The sequence below is a fragment of the Cygnus atratus genome, chromosome 6 (assembly GCF_013377495.2).
Source record: "Cygnus atratus isolate AKBS03 ecotype Queensland, Australia chromosome 6, CAtr_DNAZoo_HiC_assembly, whole genome shotgun sequence".
Lineage (NCBI taxonomy): Eukaryota > Metazoa > Chordata > Aves > Anseriformes > Anatidae > Cygnus > Cygnus atratus.
This window is the reverse complement of record NC_066367.1, coordinates 654,319-679,973: the sequence shown is the minus strand read 5'-3', so window position 1 is coordinate 679,973 and position 25,655 is coordinate 654,319. Positions and strand designations below refer to the sequence as shown.

At 45.4% G+C, this 25,655-nt stretch overlaps 1 protein-coding gene across 1 annotated transcript in view; it reads right to left on the bottom strand.

Annotated features, from left to right (window-relative positions):
• The window catches only part of SATB2 (SATB homeobox 2), a 132,039-nt gene extending 110,755 nt beyond the window's left edge, over positions 1 to 21,284 (bottom strand). The window contains 3 exon segments of the mRNA XM_035569741.2: positions 320 to 496; positions 19,859 to 20,077; positions 20,610 to 21,284. Coding sequence (XP_035425634.1) covers positions 320 to 496; positions 19,859 to 20,027 — 346 coding nt within the window. The 5' untranslated portion in view covers positions 20,028 to 20,077; positions 20,610 to 21,284.
• Between the last annotated feature and the right edge of the window lie 4,371 nt (positions 21,285 to 25,655).

The window sequence follows — 25,655 nt, the reverse complement described above, 5'->3', positions numbered from 1 at the left end:
AGAGGGTCTACCCAGCTCTTCTGTGCTGACTTCCTCGAAGCAGCAACCTGGCTCGACATACAGAACAAATGTGTCATAAATATGCTGACTGATCATTATCACCATATTTCACACTTCAGCAAGATCCAGCTAATGCTTTCTAGGCAGGCTAACAAGGTGGGGTTGTTGTACACCTAGTTTAAGATTAAGCAATCAGTACAATTTAATAAAACAATTTCAAGATTTGCCACCAATTTTCTTGTTTTCTCCTTGCATTGAACAACCTCAGGTGATCTCTTCTGTCAGTACAAAGAAGGGGGAAAAGAATTTTATTGAATACCTTGTGCCTGAGCTGCAGAGCTGTGGGAATACCCCAGAGCCAGGAGCGCTGTCTCCACCAGCTGGCTAAAGAGCACATCTTTGCGAACCAGAACGAACTCAGCATGCTCTTCTCTATTATCGTATTCAAGAGAGGTGTCTGACTGCTCCACCACACAAAAGACTGGAATCATCAAACCTAGACGGAAAAAAAGAAGTTATTAAGAGAGGAACAAGAAATGTGTCATACATCTCTGATCAAAGCTTTAAATTAAAACACCTCCTAGAAGGCTCATCTTAAGTGGATATCTGCCTTTCTTCCCCGTGGGATAGCTTTTGTTTTCTTTCCAAGGGAAATACTGAAGTCTTATCACTTAACTCATTTAAAAACCACACTAAAAGCTCCAGAGAATACAATTCAGTAACAAAATCACAGTCAGTATGAGGACAAACAAGATTTCCTATTAAGACCTTTTCAACATCGCAGAAGTTTTCTAGAGTTCCATCAATGTCTTATTCTTGCAGGTCAGGGCTTCTACACACTCAGCCATATGAAAACCTGACACACAAACACTTCTCTCCTGCTTCTCCATGACACAGTGAATGTCATGTGGATATCAACAGAGGTTAGTACCATATGCACTTCTAGGATGGGTTAGTTTATTCTCACTTTTCCAGACCATGACCACCCATTTCATTGTGCAAAGAAAACACCCTTGCATAGATTTTGCTGAAAAGGATAATGTTCTGGTGTTGGTAGCTGATGGCCTGGCAGACCCAAAGAGGCCAGTGGCTGTTCTCCCACTGCATGTACAAAGAGACTGAGAACAGCTCTCTTAGAAAGAGGATCAAGGATGAGGAAGAACCACAGAAATGGAAAACTCAAGGGGTGGTCTGGATTCAGTTTTGTTCTGTTTTATTGTAAGCTTACTTTTGTGGTTACGGGATCAAGGCATCTATGGCAATAAATTGTGGGGCACGAACTTAAAGGGATCCAGTACTACAGACAGTACAGAAACAAGCCAATCTGCAGGAGATGGCCTTACAGTACTCTAACTGCATTCATGGAGGGAAGACGCGTGGAAGGAATGCACAAAAAACCCACTGAGCTGGAACATCCATTTCCATCACTCTCTATAGGGCAGGTAGGGTGTGGCATTACCTCCAGTAACAGAAATCCATTAATTTGATACAATCTGTTAGCCCCTACATAAGTTACAAAATATTGGGGTAAAGATAAATCTCAGCTTAAAGCAGTTTCAAAACATGCTATCTAGGGCTCACAGTGCTGACGGAAAGTTTACCTCTTGCTCCCGTTCTTCATAAACAAATAGAACCATTTCTAGTAGCTAATAACTATGAAAATAATTATTATTAAAGTATTTACAAAAGGCTAGATACAAATCACTGTATTCCTGGACTGGGCACTTCTTTAAGGGAAAGTGAGGAGAAAGTCACATTTCTGATCTCCTTCTGCACAAAGTCAGTTAAATATCTTTAAGATCTTCTACTATTAGCAGTTTTAGTATCTACAAACCAACAGTTAAATATCCCTTCAGAAGAGCTGCCCTGCCCTGAAATAGACAGTCATATCTGTAGCACCTGCTACAGGACTTGAATCCTCCTGTCTTGAATTTGCAGAGACTAGATATACTTAAAATATATTTTAGATACACGTTGACCATTTGCTGCCCTAGCTGCCATGGAGTAGCTCCCAGTCTGAGATTCAAACTGCACACCAGCAGCAGTAGCTACAAGCCTGGATATCCAGTTGATGGGTTTTAGTTCTCTGTTACATCCTTTAGTAACAGGTAAGTAGATTACAGCATCGTATTGATGCTGTTCCCTCTTTACTGCTTGATTTTGGGCTATACTGATGCATTTTGCAAGTTCAAGCAGCCAAATCTTAACACGCTCACTCAAGAACGTAAGGAGGAAAAAAAAATCTCTGGATGCTTTCCTGAAAAGAGTGCAAGGCTGATCCTGTTCTCACTGAAGTCAACGACAAAATTGTTATTCCTTTCAAAGGTTAAAAACTGAATTCTGTTTGTCCATAAATGATTTAGCTATTTCAAATGAAACAACCTCTGCAAGCGACAAACTTGCCCTCCTGTCGAACATACAGTCTGTCACAGCACTTCTGATGGGGCTATTAATGTCTCAACAAAAAGAATAAGGTAATTGGCCAAATGCTACGGCTGTGATATCGGTTGTGTAAATTGCATTTTGGCAAGACGGCATACATGGGTGAATGCAAACTAATGAGAGGGATGCCACGGGATCTTTTATGCTCCTGCTGCATGCTTTCCTTGTCACAGAACAGTCTTCCCACCTTTTCAACACAGAGGTTGTACCTATTCTCCGCACAAATTATGCCCATTGTTTACTGTCTTGATACAAACAGGACCTCAAATGCTAGAACTGATATTGTCCACAGTACCACAGGAGGGATGCCACAACAGACCCACAGGAGCCTTGCCCATGATGATTTTCTAAATGGCCCCTTCCTGCTGCCCATGTTTGCAGGAACCCTGCTACAGAAACTGCTTTTGCAAAAACATCTCTGAGCTCAGTGACCCAGCGTAACTGACGATAAGCTGTTATGAGTACCTTAAAAACAGAGAGCAAAGGGCAGGTTACCACATCTGCCACTGCTAACACATTCTGATGCCTCTCACTGTAGCATATGCAGTCTTCATACCACTCCTTTACTAAAAAATGATAGTAATCTAACTTCTTCCAAATAAATCTCAATCCAAAGTTCTCTCTGCTTTTCCCTCTATTTTGTACTGCAGAGAGTTAAGCTATAACACCTCTAATGTATTCATTACCTTCAACTTCTCTGTTTCCCGATGTTATCTGGATATAAATTAACATACTTCCAGTACATTACAATCAGAAGAAAAAACACCTGCAGCCAAAACCAACAATCTCTTTACACACCAACACGCATAATGTCTTGCTCCTAGATGCATCTATTGCACCTCCACAGGGCCCTTACAGACAAGGGACACAAGTTAGTCAGTGCTCATCAGCATCCCAGCTGAACAATTTACAGCAATACTCAGAGAGTAGGAGACTAAGCATCCAGAATGAAGTCTTGCATGCAGTAAGAAAAGGAAATTTACTCATAAATCCTGAAACCCCTCAGCTCTTTTCCCTGATGCCTGATCAGCCAGAACTAGTCATCCTCCCTCTCCCATGCATACAGACAAAAAAGGTGCAGAACTTCTGTGCATTTGCACTCCCAGCTTTAGAGAGATGCTTCAGTGAATAATGCGGTATAACTCATGGTGGATGACATACGGCACTGATTTTCACACATGGAGAAAACAAGGGGTAATCTGAGGGCTAAAAAGGAAACATTTTGTTTCCTTAAAGGAGGAACACTACGCTAAAATGAAAACAAAACATTAGTAATGATCATAAATTATCCAAAATACTTTTTCTCCTTGATGTTAATTCATTTAGCTGGCTTATAAACATCTTTTCAGCACTTCTGACAGTGCTTTGACCACATATAGATAGCATCTATGTAAAAAGTTAAGGGAACATAAAACAAGATCCATGTAAAGGTTTTTATAACAACATCTATACACTACAAGAATTCCCTGTATTCCATGGAGGAGAACAGGGACAAAGTATTCCCAGAAGAACTGAACGGTGAGTGGTGACTGGTACCTCTGTATAACACATATTTTTAAAAAGATCAGAGATGGAAGCTAAGCTCTGCTATTGCTTTTATTGAAAACACACAATGTACAGAGAAGGCTTTGTAAACTTATTTGCTTTTTTTTTTTTTTTGCTGAGATTCTTCCAAGTGGCAGAGAAATCAAGAAGAAATTAAATATGTACCAAAGAGACCTGTGCCCAAATGCACATTTTCTCCTCCTTGCTGGTTTCACTCTATAGTTTTATTTTACTGAGGAGCAATTCATTCTTAAAAATGAAGGAAAAAGGAAACAGGTACTCTGTTCAAGAAGTGAAAAGTCTGACAATCTGCTGCGTAAAACATTAATTTAAAAAAACCTTGCAGCCCGTTACAACTATTATCAAACTGAAGACAAGCAGCCCCCGGAAAACATTTTTGGCTACAAGATTTACAAGCAGAAGCTGTTAATTTCCAATAGCCAACTAGAAAGACAAGACAGGGCAGCTATTTAAGAAGTACTGCACTAGCAATTTTGCTCATTTTCAAATGATACTTTGTCCATTGCACAGTTCAGAGCAAGTAATAAATGTGATGTTATTAGCGCTCAACTTCTACACATCACCCAGTACCACACAATCACCCCACGCTTGGCACCTAAACCAAAAAAGAAGAGGCTACGGAAAGCTGCGGAGGAGGTTAAACGATTGCAGCCACCCACCTCTCCTGCCCATTAAATCAGAAGCAGTGCTTGCTCATCCTAATAAGTATAATATGAGGATCAACCAATGAAAAGAGGCACCAATAAAATTTGTGTCTTTTTAGATTAAAATCGGTTTTCATCAGCCCAAGTTTTGAGCCCTGTCTAGGTGTTATTTAATTTAATCTAATTTGAACAATTTCCAAACATCAGCTTGATTAATTTCAACAGCATGGTGTTATGGAAAGATTTACTGTACAGGGATTGTCTAGCAGGGAATTAATAAAGAAGCCAGTTCTTAGCCCTGAGTAACATGAGGTTTTAAGACTTCCCAGATTTCTAGTGGGAATACTTCATAGCACAAGCATGTTTTCTTCTGGGAGTGAAACCCACCAAAATTATTAAAAACTGAGATCAAATGGTGGTGTCAAACCCAAAGGAAATCATTCTAGAGTGGAGAGATTTTTATCAAATGAAGAAAATGGAAAATAAAGTTTTTGTTGTTGCTGTTGCGCTTTGGGTTTTTGGTTGTTGTTGTTATTGTTTTTTGTTGTTGTTTTTGTTTTTGTCTCAACAAAACACAGACATACAAACAGTGCAATCTCTCTCAAAGACAAAGCAAATTTCTATTGTTGGGAGTTTAGAAACTAGGACATTTATTTGAAAAATTCATAAACTACTGAAAACTCTTCATTACTGCATGCAGAAAACATTTTCCCTAGCAGAGACTGTAGCGTGGGTCATTCTCAAAGCTAGTCTTTTCAATAGGAAAAAAAAAAATCAAAACTAAGAAAAAGCAAGCAATATCCACAAATGTTTATTTGCACACACACCTCCACATCCAGTGTAAAAAAAAAAAAAAAAAAGTAATCAAAACCATAAAGGACACTAAGATGACTAAAAAATTAATCTAACTGCTAAAAGCACATTGTTCCCCATCTTTGACTGTCCAACGCATCTTAAGTTTGTACTTGATCTGCAATGAGACTCAATGCTGAATGCCTTCGAAATACTGAGTTACTAGCAATCTCAGCTGGACTTCCAAGTATGAGAGCCTTGCCCTGAGACACAGACTCTGCAGCTCTATTAGCAAAGCGTGGGTCATCTTGAGGAAATTATCTGGATAAAGATTCCATACGTTTAACAATAAAACATGCTTACACAACCGAGAATAACCACAGGAAGCAATCAAACTACAAACAGTCCTCAAACCTAATCTGCTTCAGTTTTTTCTTCAGGAGAGAGCACTTCACTCTGCAAAGGCAGTGGCAGGAAAGCAATCAATTTATTTATTTCTGTTTGCACCACAATAGAGCTGACTTTAAATATACTGATTTGGTATTTAACTCTCTTCCTCTTTCTTTTAAATGAATTGGAAAAATGAACATAAATTGAGAAAGCTTTTTAAAGAGAGAAATCAGCATCCACTTGGCATGGAGAGGTTTGCCCATTCTCCTCCTCACATCCTGCACCTCTAACCGAAAAGGCAAAAGCAATTAATTTTGACAGCTTTGGGTTATTCAGAAACACCTGAACAAATTCAGAAACACCTGATCAAAGAAAGATGTCCATATTGTATCTTACTACAACATAAATCCAGAGCTTCTATTCTGAAAAACTGACCACCAACACCAAGGAAAAAAAAAAAAAAAAGAAAAAAAAAAAGAGTGAAGCTTCCTGGTGCCAATTCTTCAAAACTGCAATCACCTCAGGATTTGCAGCTTACAGAGATGAAAATCTAGTGTATATGTCAGTATTCGGGAGTTATCTATTCAAGACTCGCCTAGCTGCGTATAATGAGAAAAGATCAACTGCATTCCATTTTTTTTCCAAGAGGAAGGAAACCAACATGTATGCAAAAAAATAATTTTGTCATTCTGAAGTCAACACCACTTTTATTTAAATCACAGCACAGCTCGAGCTGGTGGTAATCTTACCCAGAAAATCCTGTGGAGTCCAATTAGGGCCTGCAGATACTGGATGCACAGTGACAGGCTGAGTAGGCAGAACCATACCATTCTCACACTGACACACGTCTGACTGTTCACACTCAGGAAGGATCAGGCTTGAAGCAGATTCTGCGTTCAGCCTGTGCCTGTGCAGTTCAGCGAAGAGGTAGATGAGACAGAGCTCACACGTTTCAGCAAGGGTTAGTCATGTCCATTAGGGTTCACTTTCAAGCTACCCCATAAATTTTAAATGTAATTAAATTGGACAGAATATAAGCTGTTGGCACTTAACTTACTTACAATAAATGTGTGGTTTGGGTAAATGGACTGTGTTTCACCATTTTACATATCAAGCACCAACTTACAACAGTTTCATTATGAGGCTGGGCATTCTTCCACTGTAAATTTTTTTTACTGGAAACTGGAGGAATTACTTTGCAGTTGTTTGTCACTAACCACTTGGAAACATGTGAAGAAAGCTGTATGTACACAGCGACAGGAGGCCAGTGGGAAATCTGTATGTCAGATATGTCAAATATCAGAGACTGCACCAGCATCTTCACAACTGTACAGTCCTATACCAAAAAAAAAAAAAGTACCAAGCACCTCATTACAATAAAAAGTTTTGTTTAGAAACAAGAACCTTACTTTCTGCTAATCCTCTGCTCTCCAATGTGTTCTAGACAAAACATGAGCTATCTGATTTTGTACATAACCAGTAATGTGATGCTGTTAAACTCCTACACTTCAATGCTTTATAAGCCTGTTGCAAATAATTTGTTCCAGAATGCAATTTGGTAAAGAAGAGCTCAGTCCACAGATGATTTTAATACAATATTTGTCAAAGAAACAAACAAATAAAAAATCATGTTAAATAATATTGCATTGTAGAAGTTTTCTTCTTAGGAGGGCCAGAGGAAATAAACTAAGGACAATATCTTTCTCCTCCTCCCCTGTTATTTTTTCTGGCTTTAAATATTCAATAGATCTGTAGGCAGGAAATGCATTTCTACATATTATATTTTAGCCAATGGTGAATGCAAACCACAAGATATTATTTACATCCTTCTTCAGCTTCCAGTCCTTTCTGTGGCTTCAGTCTCCCAACCATCACAACTATCCCAGTTCTCAGGAAATTTTATAAAGAAGTCACTAACATCTCTGCAGATGTCCCCTGCTTCTGACAGCTTAACTAGCCAAAGAACCCTTCTCCTAGCTGAAATAACAGCTTTACTGTTTAACACAAAATATTCCAGGCCACTATTCCACCACAGAAACATATTATGAAACTCATAACTTGATTCGATAATACTCGAGTTTCTCAAAAAACGATATAAAAGAAAAGCAGTATTAAGAGCATGTGTTTAGACTAACAAGAAATGAGAAATAAAGAGGAATACGGAACATTTACCTCCAGTGCAGCCCCTCCTGCTGCGTGTCTGGGACAGAAGTGGCACTCAAGGGAGATGAGGCCTTTTGTTAGTGACAGTGGCTCAGCTGCTCCTGGTGACTAACCGACTTTGCTAAACTAGTTACCCTAACTCAGCCTCAACTCCAGATCTGTCACACCGCTTGGATCTAAAGGACAAGGAAGAGAGCGGACGCTTGAGTTTTGAGCACAGCCTCCCCGCTGCTGCCTGGTTAGCCCAAGCAAAGCTGTGTGCAGGCAGTCAGGAGGCAGAGGCAATTAAACAGAAGAACAAAGGCACCAAAACGAGTGACAAGGGAGAGCAACAGCCCAGACCTCAAAATACAGTTTTACAGGAGCCCGAGACAGAAGAAGGCACAAACAACTGTCGCCGTGATTCTAGCTGAAAGCACCATTTCCCTGCCAGCCCCCCAGACATGCAGAAACGCTTGTGCCAGTACCAGCCCCATGTGCCCATTGGGATCTGTACACAGGCTGTCCAATTCAGAGCGAAAGGCAACCATGAAGACACTATAGCTATATTTTCCCTAAATAAAACAGCTCAGTTGTTTCAACGTGTCTCCCAGTTAAAAAGAAGAAAAAAATACCCTGTAGCAGTACTTTATAATATGAACTAATGGAAAATATACTCATTTCACTCAAAACCAGTGAAGGAAACTCTTTCAAATTAAACTAGCATATTTTTTTTAAATCATCTTAAGCCATTAATTTCCTATAAGTTTTAGGTTTTGGCTTCTGTAACTTAAAAACAAGTTTAGGGTTCGGGAGGGTTTTTTGGTTTGGGGGACTGCTTTCTGTTTTTCTCTCAACTACGTAACAAAAATTGCCTAAGGGGCTAAGACTTTCTACGCCAAGTTCCACTCAGAATTAATTTTAATGACCAACATTTTTAAACCCTAAAAACTGGAACCACTAATAAGCCCTTAACTTTGGTGGTGCTAGCAGATGCCACCATATTATGTAATTTTTAAAGCAAAAAAACATCTTCCAGCAGAAGCATTTTAATGAAGGTTCTATTAACTAGTCTCCTGGTACTGGGATAAGTCCCCTGGAATGTAATAGAAAAGCTTTCGTAGTTGGTTTGAGGTTTTATTTCCGGAGAAGAGCTGCATAGCACGCTCAGGCCTGCTTTGGGATCTCCATTGGGACCCACCATCAGCCTCTTTTCTCCTTCACCTCCATTCCTCTGTGAACCACCTGCTGGCAAGAAAAAGAAGAAACTATATCATCCTCCTTCATGTTACCAGCTAAGTAGCTTACCAAGAGTCTAAAAAAACTACTGCAGCTACATCCCTGTCTTCAAGACCAACTGCAGGCTCCAGCTGTATGATAAGCTGAGTGGATCTGTAATCGTTGCCTGAAAGATTCTGGTATCTAAAGGTATAGGGATAAAGATGAGGGAAAGCATCATGTCTTTTAGACATTGGCAGCGTTAGAAAACCTCATGTCTAAGCTACGTTAACAAACAGGGCAGAACTGTTTATGGGCAAAACTTAGAAGAAAATATAAGGCAGGACAAACCACATTAGACACTATCTCAGAATAACTGCCACCAAACTCAGTGGTTACTGATGAAGCCCTTCATCCCGCTACGCCTTCAGCAAGGGTTCAGCTACTACAATGGCATCATCATTCCTAGATAGTGGTTTCCTGGCATAAGGGGACCACAGAAGTCTTTGTCAGATCTTTGGAGGGCAAATGAATGAGGGAGAGATCCCCCAGCCAAGAAAGCACAGGAGCTGCTCTGTCATTCCCTCCTCCAGGGAGCAGCTAATGTCCTCCACTGCCTCCCTTTTCACCACTCCATGTGCAGCGCGTCTCCAGCCAGCCTGCACCTACAACCTAGCACATCACGGAACAGTGACAGGCATCTGGGGCTTGGCCTTTACTTACAGCTTTATCCTCTACGCCCCCGGAGAGAGAACATTTTTTGAGTGGCATTCACAAATTCCTCCTTTTTTAAAGAGCTAAGATAATGGGCTGTGGGGGAAGCATTCCATGTTTTCACAAAGAAGAGATCACACATTTGACAACTTTCCATTTGAAACATTATCCTCTTAGAACACCTAACAGCCAGAAGGTCACATCAATCTCCAGGTTTTTAATAAATACCACATCTTTGTCAATCAAGTCATGAGGTCAGGGAACAAGAATCAATAGGTATATTCCCTTTCTCAAGTACACACAGCACACTTACTCTGTTTAGCCAGTATGCTACATTTTGGGGAGAAAGTGCAAAGGACCCGGTCAGGCCAACCTACTATGTGTGGATTCATGGGTTAAGAGCCAGCAATCCATGCTTTTGGGGCTGAGCAGGCTGAATTGCTACAGCACTGCGTACTCTGAGCTGCACTGGAGAATCAGATACTCCTGCTGGTGCAAAGGCATGTGCTTGCTCAGAGGTGTCAGCCAAAGAGAGCAGATTACATCTGCTCTCCAAAGACTGAACTGGCTCCCAGTTCATTTCCGGATGCCACTCCAAATGTTGATTTATGAAGCTGCACGGCACCTGACTAGAGCCAAGGCTGCTGCAGCAAGGATCTCTTTCCACGTATGTACAGCAGAAAGGACACTTCTGCTTGCAGCTCTGGGACTCAGCTTTGGAGAAAATGGAGAGGCAGGTTCCCTAAGCCTTGGACCTTCACCTACAATGAGGTCCTATTTCAAGGGCAACATGGCTTACGCATGCTGCCTGGCACAGGGCCTTTCCATCTGTAGGGCTGCAATGAAAGACAGAGTTTGGGAGACAGCTAAAGGGTCACCCAAGAGTCTGTCCCAGCTAGCAATAGTCTAAGAGATTTAGTACTTCTACTGGCACCCATGTCCACAGATTTGGAGAGGCAAAAAATTGGAAGAAATCAGAGCATTTTCTTCCCCTTTGAAGTAGCACAGCACTTTATTTTGAAGGAGGATTCTATTTATTTATTTATTTATTACTACTTTACACCTGTCCATGGCATTCTCTGAACTCATCTATTTGGCAGGTCAGTATGACACTGTGTTCATACTAACATAATCAGGAAGGCTCGAACCGATGACAGAAACATTGTATTCATAATTAAGCCAAACCCAGGCACCCAGATAATGTTTTACTATCAAGCAATATGCCTACTTACTGCACACTTGCTCACAGCAGCCTGTATGAAGTCTACCATCCAGAGCCTGAGCAACAAACTCAAGTTAAAAAAAAAAAAAAAGGGAAAAAAAAGCCCATACTTCTGTTACTCTGCATTTTCTCCAAGTCTAAAAATTGGTAGAGTGTATGACAGGTCCACCTCATTTTTCTTAATGATGTTTTTATTATTCTTTCATTCAATTAAAGCAGAAATGGATATTGCATCTTCTGACTGTATAATTGTTATTGTAATCTGTTTTCGATCACTGCTTGGGAAATGGGTCCAAAACAACATAAACTATCCACAGCCTCAGAATACAAGTCATTTTCTTTTACTACGATACTTAAAGAGACATCTATCATGTTGCTCTGCTAGCATGTTTGTATTATGGCAAAAAAAGTTATTTGTAAGTTGGGAAAAGACATTATGAAAATCACCTTTTACTCCAAAGTATTGTATAACTCATAATTTATAACTACATTTCTTAATAACCATTCAAAATAATAAGGCTGGAAATTGTGCACATCTAATTTTAATATATAAATAATAGGAATGCATGTAAACCAAAATATGCTCAAAATACGAATTTATATTACTTTGGAAAAATAGTCCGGTCATAGTTTTGAAAATGACATGCTTCATTTACAATATATGCCTGTCAGCTAAATTTATGACAAAACACTGTCTGTGAGTTTAGATTACTAAGATGGTAAATAGTTATATTTAAGTTTCCTCACATATCTGAAGTTTCAGTACAAATGTAGACACCATACATAAGCAAAGGCCAACTCATCTTGTTGCACCTCAACGTAATACAAATAGAAATAGATCATCTTAAAAAGGGAGACAAAAGAAAGAAGGTAACCTTGTGGCTGTATGCAGTGATACAAGTCAAGGTTCTAATACACAAAACACTCCCCTCAGACATTTCTTGCCAGATTTAGTACTTTTGAAAAGGTTTACTGTCAGTGTCTTTTCATCTCGCTGGGTGTCTTTGGGGAATAAATAAGAAGGGAGCATATATCAGTGGGAGACATTTCTACTGCACTGTGAAAATGCATTGGGTGTATGGTTATCTCACGAGATGCCTCAGCTTCATACAAAACAGTCTGACAGGTTATTTTTATTAAGCTTTTTCTGAGCCTTTTTACCTTGCTGGCACTGCTACTAACAACATATAGTTGTACTGAGAATGTTTAATATTGCATGCCCATCTGATACAAGGACATCAGGTAAAGCAAAATGACTGACAAGGTTTAAACTATTAGGCAGGTAATTTTCTATTTAGAAAACAAGTAATATCCTTAAGCATTTATCTAGAGCTACCTGTCTCTTTTTTTCAAATTCTTTCTGTTTCCTTCATACAGCTTCTACAAATGATGACAGTCCTATTTCCTTTTTCCTAACATCTCTGCATGTAACACCAATGATCATTTAGCATTTGACAGGAAATATAAAACATATCTTGGATTCAGACATGCAATCTCTGCCCTGGCATTCGGATTACGATAGCAGCAATGCAGGGCTCCCACTCAGTCTTTTAAGCAACCCTGTACATAACTGGGGAAGTCTTATTCCAAGCAGAAAAGATTCCTGGAGGGTTTTAAATAAATCCTCGATATTAGCAACATCGGTGTTAACATCTTTAAAAATCAGAGAAAATCACGTTTCAAAAAACAAAACAAAACAAAACAAAAACTGTTCAAGCATTGTTTGTAAGGGCTTTACAATGTCAGCAGCCTTAAATATAAATATATTGCTAAAAGATAAATGCTGACATTTTGGTATATTTGTAAATCTTCAGGGGATACCAGCAGAGGTTGCACAGGTCAAAAACAAACTTAAAATACTAGTTTACATTAAAAAAAAAATCTAAAATAAAGGAAATAAAATTGGCAATACTACATGACATATTCTTCCCACACTAAAACTTGGATCAATGCAAATGAAGACGGGAAACAAAGTACACATAACAGCTGCAATACATGCTTTTGTACAAAGCGTAGGAACTCAAAAAAAAAAACACACCCTAACTGTAGAACTGCGACAGTATCGACAACATCACTTGCTGGCAGAAAACATATTGCACATTAAAGCAGTTAACACTTTGTGAATGGCCACAAGACCCTCAGCTAGATGGGCTAACAATTATTCCCGAATTAAATGGCAAAGTGTATATTCTGTTTTTTGTACCACTAATCAACTTAAACTCATTTGTATGTAAGCCAAGAGCAGGTACGTTGCTGCTGAGCATTCTGCAACAAGTACTACACTTGGTGGGCGACAATTTTTTTTAGTATGGCTAGAGGCTAGGAAATGTTTCTCAGAAGCCATCAACTACTCAGCTGCCTTTTGTCTGCTGTGACTGTTTCTTAAATCTGCTTTAGTGACACATGTCATCATGTGGATCAATGCACATGACCCAGCACATTTGATACAGTAGGAATCAATTACCCCAGGACAATTTTTCCAGAGGTAGACAGGGCATCGATTCATCGTTCAACACACTGTGCTGGTTAGAAAGCTGCCGTGTGCTTCAAAAGGAGATGATGCTTGGTCAGTAGTTACTGAGAGCCTGCATCAGGCACAGGTTATCTTGAACAAACCCCAACCGTATCAATTCGAAGGGAGTCGGGAATACTTCATACCTTGGAAAACTGTGCCTTTAATCCAGAACACAGCAGTACTTACTAATTTAGCTAAATTATGATGAGGGACGGTAATTAAAGGCCTAGCTTATCTATGCTTTGCAATTTGGGATTCAAAAAAAAATCTTTCGTTCTAGAGATTTTCAGTTATTTTGAGAAGTTTAAAAATAGGATTTAAAAGCAGGCTGGGGACTGCTTGATCGCACACACAAAAAGAATTTTCCTAAACTGGTCATGCAGCTGTTTGGCGAATACAAGTACATGGCTGCAATAGAGCTGTCTGCAGCCTATACCACCATAGATGCCATGCTGCCTTACCATCTCCCGTGTCACCGTGAGTGACAAAACCACTTTTGCGTCCCTCTTCCTCTCCATGCCAGACAGACAGCTTCAAGGAATACAGTAATAATGGAAAACTGCAAAAATAAATATTCAGACTAGCATCCTAACAAAGAGCATTAAACTCAAATACTTTTTAAGTTATTTTAAGGTATCATCTGAAAGCCTGTGCTACAAACCAGAAACTGTAAGGGTGACAGTAGTCTGTCGAAATGACAACTTGATTAAAATTACGCTACGCCAGGTACCTTCTATTTTTAAATCTAGACAAAATATTTTGCACAGTAAAATAATTTAAACAGAATATAAATGCTCTCCAAAATTAATCTTTTAGGAAAGGAAATGAATCTTTACACCTCACCTTCAAGTGTTTATGCTTAACAATAAAAGGTTAATACTGTTTTTCTTCCTTCAATGTCCAAATTCTTCATCTAAATTTGGAATGAGAAAGATTTTGCTAACTAATTTCTCAGAAGTATGTTTCCTCACTGGCATCTTGGTCATTTTAAATATGATTTTTGCCATCTTCTACAGGCATAAAGAGAATCCTGGGCAGTCACTGAATCACCCTAGCAGGAGTTTTCAAATAAGTGTCCTATAAATAATTGATGATAAATCTACTCTGACTATCCCAGTGACACTAAGAAAAGGGAGGACCCAATTTATAAAAGGAGGGGGGAGAAGAATTCAATTGACTTTTTCAAAGATGTTGCTTTCTTTTTCTTTCCTTTGGCTCATGATGAGAACAATAGCATCTAGCTAACGCGGCTATGTGTCTGGGGTGGGGAGGAAGCGGGGAGATGGCTTAGGAACTTAGGAACTGTTGTGGGAAAAAATAAAATCTTGCTACAGCTAATCTTAAATCTTGAATTCAAAATTGTCAGTGGCTTTCTGCAGATGCAACTTAGAGTTCCAAAATTACTCTAAACATCAAATTATGCCTAGGTCACTGAATGGGTAGATACCCTATATTCTGTTTAATGTGTATGTTCAATTGCACGTATATTTTAACCAACTGTGTCTTTATTTTAATAACAGGCCAACTACCGAAAACACATAAAGAAAGGCTATTTTTCTACCTCAGCAAAAATACAGATGATACACTACATGACCCTCCAGGAGTGATTGTTCTGTTTATTCTATTTATGTGACATAATCTGATTGGAAAAGGGGGAGGGGAGAATCAGCAAAAAGACCAGAAACTCATTTTTAAGCATTGGTCATGGAAAAGAAATCCCTGTCTTGCTTTTCTTAAGGTTCACATTAAACTAAAAGTCTCTTCCTCATTACACGTCAGAAACGCGTAAAATGATTACATTTCCTCATAATTCCTACTTAATTATACCGAAACAAAGGACAACATTTTCCAACTATGCTACAACGGATAAAACATAAAACATGTTCACACACTGCTGGTTCCCACACTAACAGGGATTCGCGGCTTCCGTGCCTCTGTACCTCCATACGTTCAGTTTTTTCAAATAGCTGCGGACTTCTTCCAGGCAGCAAGAGTATACTCTTCATCTAGGTACGAAGACTGCCGAAATCTTAACCTTTCGATTTGCTCAATTTGTAAGGACAACTGGAACATGCTCCCTTCTTTCTGGATCCCATTCAGAGCTTAATGCCACCTAACCGGTTAGAACAGAGGAGCAGATTTGATCAAGCTGTACTCTTCTGGCTGCACACAAGTGGATTTTTCTCTCCACTAAAGTACATTAAATCCTTGTAAAAGGTACAAGAGGTAGCAAAAACCCTACGACATTTTTGCAGAAATAGTTAGAAAGGATTTTGACAAACTCTTTAACTATCCTTGGTCAACGTTTTTGTTGCCCCAGAGAGATACCAGACCAGATTTCTCACTCCACCTAAGCAGTCAAGGCTCTGATACATCAGATCTTGAAGAGGCTCACCGCAATTAGCAGCAGCGCTCCGAAGAGTCACTGCGTCCACATTTCTGATGCCTCTGACTCCATACAAGCACAGGAACTGCAGCTACAGATTAACGTCCCAATTACGGAGTTTGGTTTGAATTGTCTGGAAGTTTTCTCTTCCATTAATATTTTGTAAAGTAAATCACATATTTTAACAGATAAATGAATAAGAATGTATTACTATCAGACTGCATGAAACTAATCTAACCGACAAATTTTTTGCAATAATTTCCTGCCTGAAATCCGAACGTGTTCCTTGGCTGTATGTCAGTTCTACACTTTATTCCAGCAAACCGAACCTCAGAACAGCTCTGTCTCTATGCTGGCATATTAAGTTGCATTCAGAGGCTTTGAATGCTTATTTTCTATGCTCTTCCTAACAAATGAATACATATACACGTACACTCGCACACAAACAGGTTCATGAATTGCAGTCAACAGTTTTGCAAATATAAGTTTCCTAGCCATTAATCATCCTTTTTTTTTTTTTTTAAATCCTTATGGAGTGAATTACTAACTGAGAGGAGACGCCAATTCTAGTAAGTGAATGTTACCCAACAGGGACATAAAGCTGTCAACACCATGGTGCTCTTGCTTGCTCTAAACTCTCTCCCAGGCTTCATATGTTTTTTAAAGTGATATTAGCCTTTATTTTTTTTTCCCCAGGGACCTTTATAAAACCTGCCTCTCTTGAACATCTGAGCACTTGTGCTTTACTACATACAACTTTTAAAACAGACTGGTCGGTAACTGCTGAAACATTTTAGAAAGCACTGGGTTAGTCAGGGCTAACCAGAATTGGACTCTAACACGTTGGACTTACACTAACAACACTGTAAACAGCACTGAAACTTTTAAATCCCCTATTAAACTGCAACCTTTAAGAGCCCATTTATCTTTTTTGTGACCTTCACTAGTTTATTATAGCTGCTGTAATGGCCCTTTGCATTAAGTACATTCAGTTTAGGAACAGAGAAAGAGAGAGAAAGAGAGAGAAAGAGAGAGAAAGAGAGAGAAAGAGAGAGAAAGAGAGAGAAAGAGAGAGAAAGAGAGAGAAAGAGAGAGAAAGAGAGAGAAAGAGAGAGAAAGAGAGAGAAAGAGAGAGAAAGAGAGAGAAAGAGAAAAAATAATTGTAGCAATCATTGTAATTATAAAACTTGTTACCAAAGGTCATCAATCCCATCATAGCACCAGTTAGCTGAGAGCTTATTTTTCTACGCTCAGGGATTTTGTGCAGAGAAACACAGTATTATGCCAGAAAGACACTCGACAAGGAGGAAGGAATTTCAGCATTTACATATCTAAGGCCCAACATGAGATGGAAAAAAAAAAGAAATGTTAGCATCGGTCTGCTTTCAAAATCTTCAGATACACATTTCAGAATAAAAAATCAAACAAAATCCAAACTAAAATGGTCTCTAGTTTCAATAAAGTATTTCATTTTTTTCTTCAATCCTGTTCACATTCAATTAATATTTGCACTTATTCTTGAGCTTGAAAGATAAGAATAATCTGAAAAATTGACAAGTAAAGCCTTAGATTTCATTTCACTACATCTTTCAATAGTTTCCTTTTTATCAAATATCAGGAACAGCACTAAAAGGGCTTTTATTAATATGTATTTGAAGAGAAGTTCTACAGTAATTTGCCAGTATATTAAAAGTAATTCTTTCTGCAAATGTCTACAGCTGCATTTCACAATTCAACAGAAAAAATTACTAACGCCGCGGCATTCACTGCAAAGATGCAGACATCCAGGAACACCCAGTACACTGTGATCTGCATTCAGAAAAAGATCACTTGGTCACACAGGTTCTTAAAGATCAAACTTCAAAAGGAGCAAAGGAAAAATATCTGGAAATCAGCTATGTCGATTTACCCTGAGAGCATTTCCAAGAGGGTAAAAAAAAAAATGAAATCAATTTTAAACAGCACCATTATCTTATTAAAAAAAATCTGCCTTAACTAATTTAGTATTGAGTATTACAGAACCTAGGTAAGTATTCAGACAAGAATAATTTTCTTCTTCCTTTCAGTATCAATAAGGAGTAATGTATAAACTTTATTACGAATAGCTTAAAGAGATTCAGACTGTTTAAAAAACATCAGCTAGGAAAAAATACGTACTCTTGCATTTCCTATGTCCCCACACTTTTACACTCTAGTCTACACAGACCTTATAAATGAGCCAAAGAGTAATGAATGAGAACGTAAGCTCTTAAAAGTTTGCTTTCAGAAATGAGTCTTTGTCATAAGTGTAAGAAATCTTCTAGAACCTAACAGGCCAGTTTCAATCTGAACCACCAATATAATCATAAAACCTTGTGAATTTCTCTTGGCTAACACAGCGGCTATTAGCAAGCAACATATATATTCCAAAACATTTAAAAACATTCCTTTAAAACGTATTTCAATAAATCCCCCAAGCAAAAAGATTTAGCTCTAACATTCCCTTTAAAATCAAGCAGCTATAATGCCTCGGTCTCTCAAAAGGCATCTAAAACTACATATATTACTACTTTAGCACTTTTAAAATGATTAACTCGTTGATTTTTACAGTTATTCAATAAATTATTTTCCATCAATTTGTAAGTGGATTAGTGCTACAAGTCTTTCCTTGCAAAGCTGTTTCTTCTTTTTCTGTACTAGAAAGCTAGAACTTTCTGTACTAGAAGCTGTTTCTTCTTTTTCTGTATTAGAAGAAAACAGTTAAGAGGTTTAAAAACAGACATATAGTGATCCAAGAAACATAAAAAACTCGTGAGGTCTCTTACCCTTCATTAGGTACACAAATGAATCCTACGTTTCTAAAATAAAAGAAAATAAAATCTGCAGCCCCTTAGCAAACTTCGGCAATTAGAAAGCCTATTGAACCAAAGAGGTCTAAAACAAGCATCTAATGGAAAATCGCTAAATAAACCTCACGTAATAGAGAGTCATGTGACGACCATTTCAAAGTATCACTTGAAATGTCATTTACACAAACTCTTTGTGTATAAACAACTACATTTTTGTATTACCTCTCCGCGCGTTTGTAAATACAAATACAGACAGAAACTTTTTAGAAAAGGGTAAAGTGGCCTGCCCTGCGCTATTTTCCTCGTAACATCGGTCTAATTTCAAGAGTTTTAAAGATACTTTTCCTAACGTGAGGCTACGCTGCATTAAATTCAACAGCACCAGAGTTCGGCTGAAAAAAAGCGAGCATTTAGAAGTTCCCGGGAAGTCTAGCCGCTTAGGAGAAAAAAAAAAGAAAAGCAACCACGTGCGTTCCTTGAACTTGCTCTAAGCACGCTCGAAGCACAAAATCGACCAGCGACTTGATGGCAAAGGGAGCGTAAAAGTTAAAGCGTCATAGAGAATGCGGGACTGCTGCAAAACTAACGCTCAAGAATTTTGCTGAAAGAGCTGAACCTCGCACGTGCTTTGCCCCGTCCCCTCTTCCAACGAGAGAACTGCTGCGAAGCGCTATTAACGGCCGAAAGAAACCCGGGACCGCGAACGCTGCCGCTCCCCTCCCCGCTGCGGGAGCCGTGTCCCCGACCTCCCTCCGGCTTCGGCCGCCACCGCGGCCGGGCTGCGGGCGCTAAAGCGGCGGCGATGCCCTCGCTGCGCGCCGCGGGCTCCGCTAAGGGGGCGCCGAGCGCCGGGCCCGGCTCCCCGCGGGGCTGCCCCGTGGGACGGGCCCGAGCTGCCCCTCGCCGTGCTCGGCGGCCAGGCGGGGACCTGCCGGCACCCGGCGGCGAGCCTCCCGCAAACCGCCGCCCGCCGGGCCGGGAGTGCGGCCGCACGGTTACCTCCCACGGGCTTGCTGACGGCGCCGTTGGGCCTCCCGCGGGTGCCCATGGGGCTGCCGTTCTGCTCCAGCCTCGCCACCTTCCCGGGGGGGGGGCCCTTGACATCGGGGCTGCCGCTGCCTCTGTCGGGGCTGTCCCGCAGGCAGGGGCTCTCACTCCTCCGCTCCATGCTCGGAGACGCGGCTCCCGCTGGCAGGTCACAGTAGAAGGAGCACGGACCTAGGGGAGAGAAGCAAGGGGCGCTTCAGCGGCCGCCGGCCCGCCCCCGGCCCCGCTCGCCCGCCACCGCCCCCGGCCCCGCTCGCCCACCCGGGTCCCCGCAGCACTCCCCTGGGCTGCCTGGCGGGACGGGGCCAGGCTCGACCACGCGATGCGGCCCCGTTGAAAGCGAGCGGGCGCCCGCGGCTCGTCCCCGGGCCGCCTTGCCTTTCCTTACCCGCCCGGCTGGCAGCGACTCGTGTCCCGCCGCCCGGCCCCGGCCCGCCGCGGCAGCGCTGCGCCCCGGCGCCCATCGTGCCCGGCAGCCGCGGGGCAGCGGGCAGGCAGCCCGGCACCAGCCGGGCTCCAGCCACCCACCGACCGCCCAGCCAGGTGCTGCCCGGTCCGCCCCGCCCGCCGGGGCTGCGGGGAAGCGGCTGCCAGCCCGGGCGGCCCCTCTCGCACGGCCCCCCCGCGCCGGCCAGCTGAGCGGCCGCCGAAGCAGCCGGCTGCCGGCGAGGAAGCCTTTAGCGGGAGCTGCCGCCGTACTTACTGCTTATAGCCTGTCTGTAAGTTGGCTGAGTTGGGCTCTGTCCATGGATCAAAAGTAGAGAATCCAGGGTGGAAAGTTTTCTCGGTGCCTCCTCTCGCGCCGCTTGCTTCCCTCCTAGTCCTTCCCCCACCCCCAGCCCCCTGCTTGCCCTCGTCCCGGGGTGCCGAGGCGCCGGGGCCGGGGCCGGGCGGTGTGCCCGCGCTGCGCGGGGCGGCAGGGGCCGGCGCCCCTTCCCGGAGGGTCCCGGTGGCGAGCAGAGCCTGGCGGAGCGGAGCGGAGAGGAGCGGGCAAGGGCGAGGGGGCGGGGGGCCGCCGGCTCCGGCGCGGAGGAGAGGGGGAGAGGGAGACGGCTCCTCACACCTTCGGCAGAGAAAAGAGCTACCCGGGGAGACGGGGGCAGGAGGCAGCGCCGCTCCCCCAGAGGCCGCTCTCCCGGGCTCCGCGGCGGCGGCGGGTGCCTGGCGGCGCGGGGAAGCGGCGGCGGCGGCCCCCGATGTGTCACTTTCAATCTCTCCCTCCTCTGCCAGCAACAGCAGCGGCAGGAGGGACTCGCCACAGAGAGCGGAGAAACGATTATTAGTTGCGTTGAGTCATCGAGGCAAAGTGAGTCCTTTTTGGGGTTGTCCTCGCTTTCGGATTTGGTGTGTGTGTGCGCGCGCGTGTGTGCGTGTCTGGCTGCGCAGCGCTCCCGTCCCAGGGCTGTGCATCCCAAACATCGCCACCCCTCCTCGCCTCCGACACCCCTCCCCCTCCCCGCCCCCCCGCCAAACTAAAGTCGCGGGGCTTAGCTCGGGATCGGGCGCAGGCGACGGTTCGGCAGCAACCCCCCCCCCCCCCAGCCTCCCCTCCCCGCGCTGCCGCCGCTCCGGCCGGCACCGCTGCGCGCCGGAGTGGGAGACAGGGACCCACCTGGCAGGAAATTAAAGCCCGAGAAATAAAGCGCACATCGCGGCCGCGGAAAGCGAGCGCGGGGCAGCGCGAAGGGAGGGAGGTGGAGGAAAGGAGGGAGGGAGCGGGGCGGGCTGGGTGGGGAAGGGGAAGAGCGGCGGGACGAGGCGGCGGGGACAGGAGGAGACCCGGGGCAGAAGTGCACAAGGACAGGGGCAGCCGGGCTGGGGGTGGGCCGAGGGGGGAGGAGAGGAGGAGGGGCTGGGGGAAGAAGAAGAAAGAGGGGGGGGGGGAAAAGAAAAAAAAAAAAAACAGGGGAAGCCGGAGAAACGGGACCGACTGGGGAAGAGCAAAGCTGCCACCGGCATCCAGTCCGGGCGCTCAGGTCGGTCCCACGCAGCCGGCGCGGCCTCGCTGCCTCCCCCCGAACTTCCTCCCGGCAGGAACTTTTGGGTGCGCTCCGTTTGGGGGCCCCGGGGTGGCGGGAGCGGCCCGGCCCCAGGTAGGGCCCCGCCGCCGCCCTCCTCGCCGCGCCCGGCTGCAGGCAGTTGCCGGGCCGGGCCTGAATAATTGATGGATGGGCCGGGAGGAGGTGAGAGGCGGGCAGGGAAGAGCTGCTGCCGCCACTGAATTATTCAATAGCGAAGCTGCGGGCAGGGCACGACTGCGCAGGGATTGGCGCTGAGCGCGGCCGGAGAGAGCGGAGAGGGGAAGGCTCCGGTGGCTCCCGGCGGGGAAGCCGCGGGGCGGGATCGGGCCCCTCGGCGGCCCCGGGGCGGGCAGCGCCTGGCGAAACGCCTCTCCCCCGGGTGCAAGGTGCAGCCACGCCGCGCCCCGGGGCCGGCGGCGGAGCGGGCGCTGCCCGGTGGGGCCATGCCCGAAGACGCGCCCCGAGGGTCCGCAGCGCCCCCTGTCCGGCCCGGGGGGCGCCGGGGAACGAGCCGGCACCCGGCGCCCCGCTCCGCCGAGCCCTTCCCGCCTGCCACCGGCCTCCCGGCAGCGGAACGAGCCCCGCGTTAAGGTGGACCAAGGAGACGGCCGCCGCCGCCGCCGCCGGGGGGGGGTGGGACTGGCGGCTGGGCGGGGGAGGGCGGCCTGGGGGGGTGCGGTGGCGGAGCAGACACCTTCGCTGGCCGCCGCGCCCCCCACTCCGCCGTCCGCCTCCCAGTTCACTGCCTGGCGGGCGCCGCCTTCCCCGCCGGGCCCCCTTAAAAGATCTGCCTTTTACGGTGGCGCCGGAGGGTCAAAAAAAAAAAAAGAGAGAGAGGGGCTGGGGGGGGGGGGGGGGGGGGAGCACGCCGGAGAACCCCCCCCGGCGGGCCCGGCAGGTCGCGGGCCGCCCAGCGGGTGGCGGGGAGGCGGCAGCAGCCCCCAGCCCGCAGGCAGCTGGCCCGGCGCGGCCAGCCTTGCCGCGGCTGCTGGGGGTCGGGGAGAGGAGAGGGAGAGGGAGGGGAAGGGCAGGGGCAGGTCCCCCTCGCAGCTCGGCCGCCGCCGGCCCCGCAGCCGCTCCTTCCCTCCGAGCGCCGGCGCCGGCCCGCCGAGCGCCCTGGTGGGCTCCCTGGAAGCGGTGCCGGGAGACGCGGCGGATCCCCGGGCAGGGTAAGAGAAATCGCTCGCCTCCACGTCCACCCCGGGCTGCAGCGACAGCCTCCCTTCGTGCCCCCGAAAGGCAGCGCCGAGCGCAGCTCCCCCGCCGCAGCCGGAGGACTCGCGTCCCTCCCCACCTGGGAAGGAGCAGGGGGACCCGTCCCGGCCAGGTGCCACCCTCGGCCCGGGACAGGAGGAAGCGCAGGAAGGTGGCAGCCGGGTCCTGCGCCCGGCTGAACTCTGGGGGGCCGGGAACGGGGGCGAGGGGAGCGGAAGGCCGGGGACGCGGGACCGGGGCTCCCCGGGAGCTGAAGGAGCGGAGCCGGCGCTGGGAGCGCGCCCGGTGTCGAGGAGCGGAGGAGGAGGGAGCACGGCGGCTGCCGCCAGCCAGCCGTCTTCCTGCCGGTCCCTTCGAAAAGAAGCCCGAAAGTTTGGAGAACTCCCGTTTTTCTTTTAAATAACCTCATCTAAGTACACCCCCCTCCTTTTTTTTTCCTTTTTTTTCTCTTTTTATAAAATCTCAAAGAGCTGTGTAGCAGGAAGTTAACATTTTTCACCAGCTATCGAATAATTGAATAATGTTTTGTTCTTACCTTTGATGTGGAACTACGAATTCCCGCGGATCAATGGCCAGAAAGTTAGAAGAATTGGTGATTTAGGACTTCAGTACTTCTGGAAAAAAAAATGCCAATGGCTTAGACAGGATCTTCCCTGTCTGATTCGTTACTATTATTATATCTGATGATGTGGATGGATGGAGAGATTCAATCCAAGCCCATTAATGAGATATTTTATAAACACCACCGTCTGAAGATCTTCATTTACATTTTGTCAATGATCGTTTCCTTAACAGTGGAGACGTGTGGCAACAGCACGATTACAGGACTTTAGTAAAGCTCCTGTAAGAGTACAACTGCCTTGTTGATCGATTAATATTTTATTAAGTGTAAATATTTTATAAAGTTTTTAGGAAAACTATCGATTCTAAATTATTAAACTACTCAGAAGAGCATTTAAATAATGCATACAATTAAATACATTTAAATATATATGTAGCAATTACTTTATTTGCAATGAATCCTCTACACCTTTATGTCGTGTTTGCATTTTTCCCCGCCGGCAGCCAGTTTTTTATTTGTGCGTTCACAGGAATCTTAGGATCGCTAATTATGTGTTTATTTGTGTATTTATAAACTGAACATTTCTACAAAACTCTCTTTTAACTTTGCAATCAGGAGCGGCAACCATTTGAAAACGTCAACACGGAAGCGAAGGGTTTTGTTACTAAAACTGAGGGGAAACTGAACCGATTGCATAGACATTTTGCTGTCTGGTAAATTGTTTTGTTAACATCATTTAATTTGGACAGATTTTACGATACAAAATGCTTGTTTTTCTTTAACATATTTTTCCCAATAAAAGTCTTTTCTTTCTGTTTCGAATTATATATTTATATATATATATATATTTCTTTCTCCAGTGCATGATTTTCACATGTTGTCGTTATTTCCACTGGGAAAAAAAGGGCGATTATTTCCCATCGCTTTCCCCAATCCGTCCCCCGATCTCGTTATAAAAAGAATCGGATTTTTAATTGTTATTAATAACCTCTTTTTCTCTTTCTAACACAACCTCCAGTGTGAGAATTTTCTGCTCTCGCACACTCTGGTGAGAGCAGGAGTGGATGCGCTCCGAGCTTCCAGCGCTCCCCGTTACAGAAGTTTATGGACGCCTCAAGTGGTTGATTGCCAAAAAAAATCTGAACAAAACAAACGAACAAAAACACCTCCTTGGCAAGGTTTGTTTTTCATTAACTACCACTTTTGAAGCCATTGCGGCTCAGTTCCTGCGCAGGTTTCGGAAACGGCCGGCGGTGTGGGACCGGGCGCTCCGGCGGCTCCGCCGCCCGCGATGCCGGGGGGCTGCCTCGGGCCCGGGCCTGGGACCGCCCTGGCCCGGCGCGGCTGCGCCCGAAAGCCGGCCGCGGTGTCTGCAGCGGGATCCACCGGAGCGCTCTGCTCTCGGGCTCCCAGGCGCGCTCCTCGCCTCCTGCTTTTCCCCCTTCCTCCTCCTGCTTCCCCTAGGCCACGGGCTGCGCGGGGACCGCAGCCTGCCCGGGGGGCCGCCTGTGCAGCCGCCGTCCGGGTCCCCCGCGGCGCAGCGGAACTCCGCGGCCTGGGCCGAGCCAGGAGCCCGGCCGCTTGGGTGCCGGGGGAGCCGGCCCGTGGGGCGCCACCTCGAAGCGCGGAGGCGCCGCGGCCGGTAGGAAGGGAGAGAGAGGGGCGACCCCGCCGGGGCAGCGGCCGCAGCGGGCACCGCCGGGGCGGGCAGGCTCCGGCAGGGCAGGACGGCTCTCTCCTGCCGGGCCTCCGTGCCCTCCCTTCCCGATGGCCGCCGTCTCCGCGGGTCCCGGGCCAGACGCCGCTCCTCGAGGCAGGGGCCGTGGCCGCCGCCGCCGCCCCGCACCACCCGCCCGGCGCCTTCCCCTTCGCACAGCGCCATCGCGCGGGCGGCGGCGCCGGCGCAGCCCAAGACGGCGGCGGCTTCCCACCCGCCGGCGGCCCCCGCGGC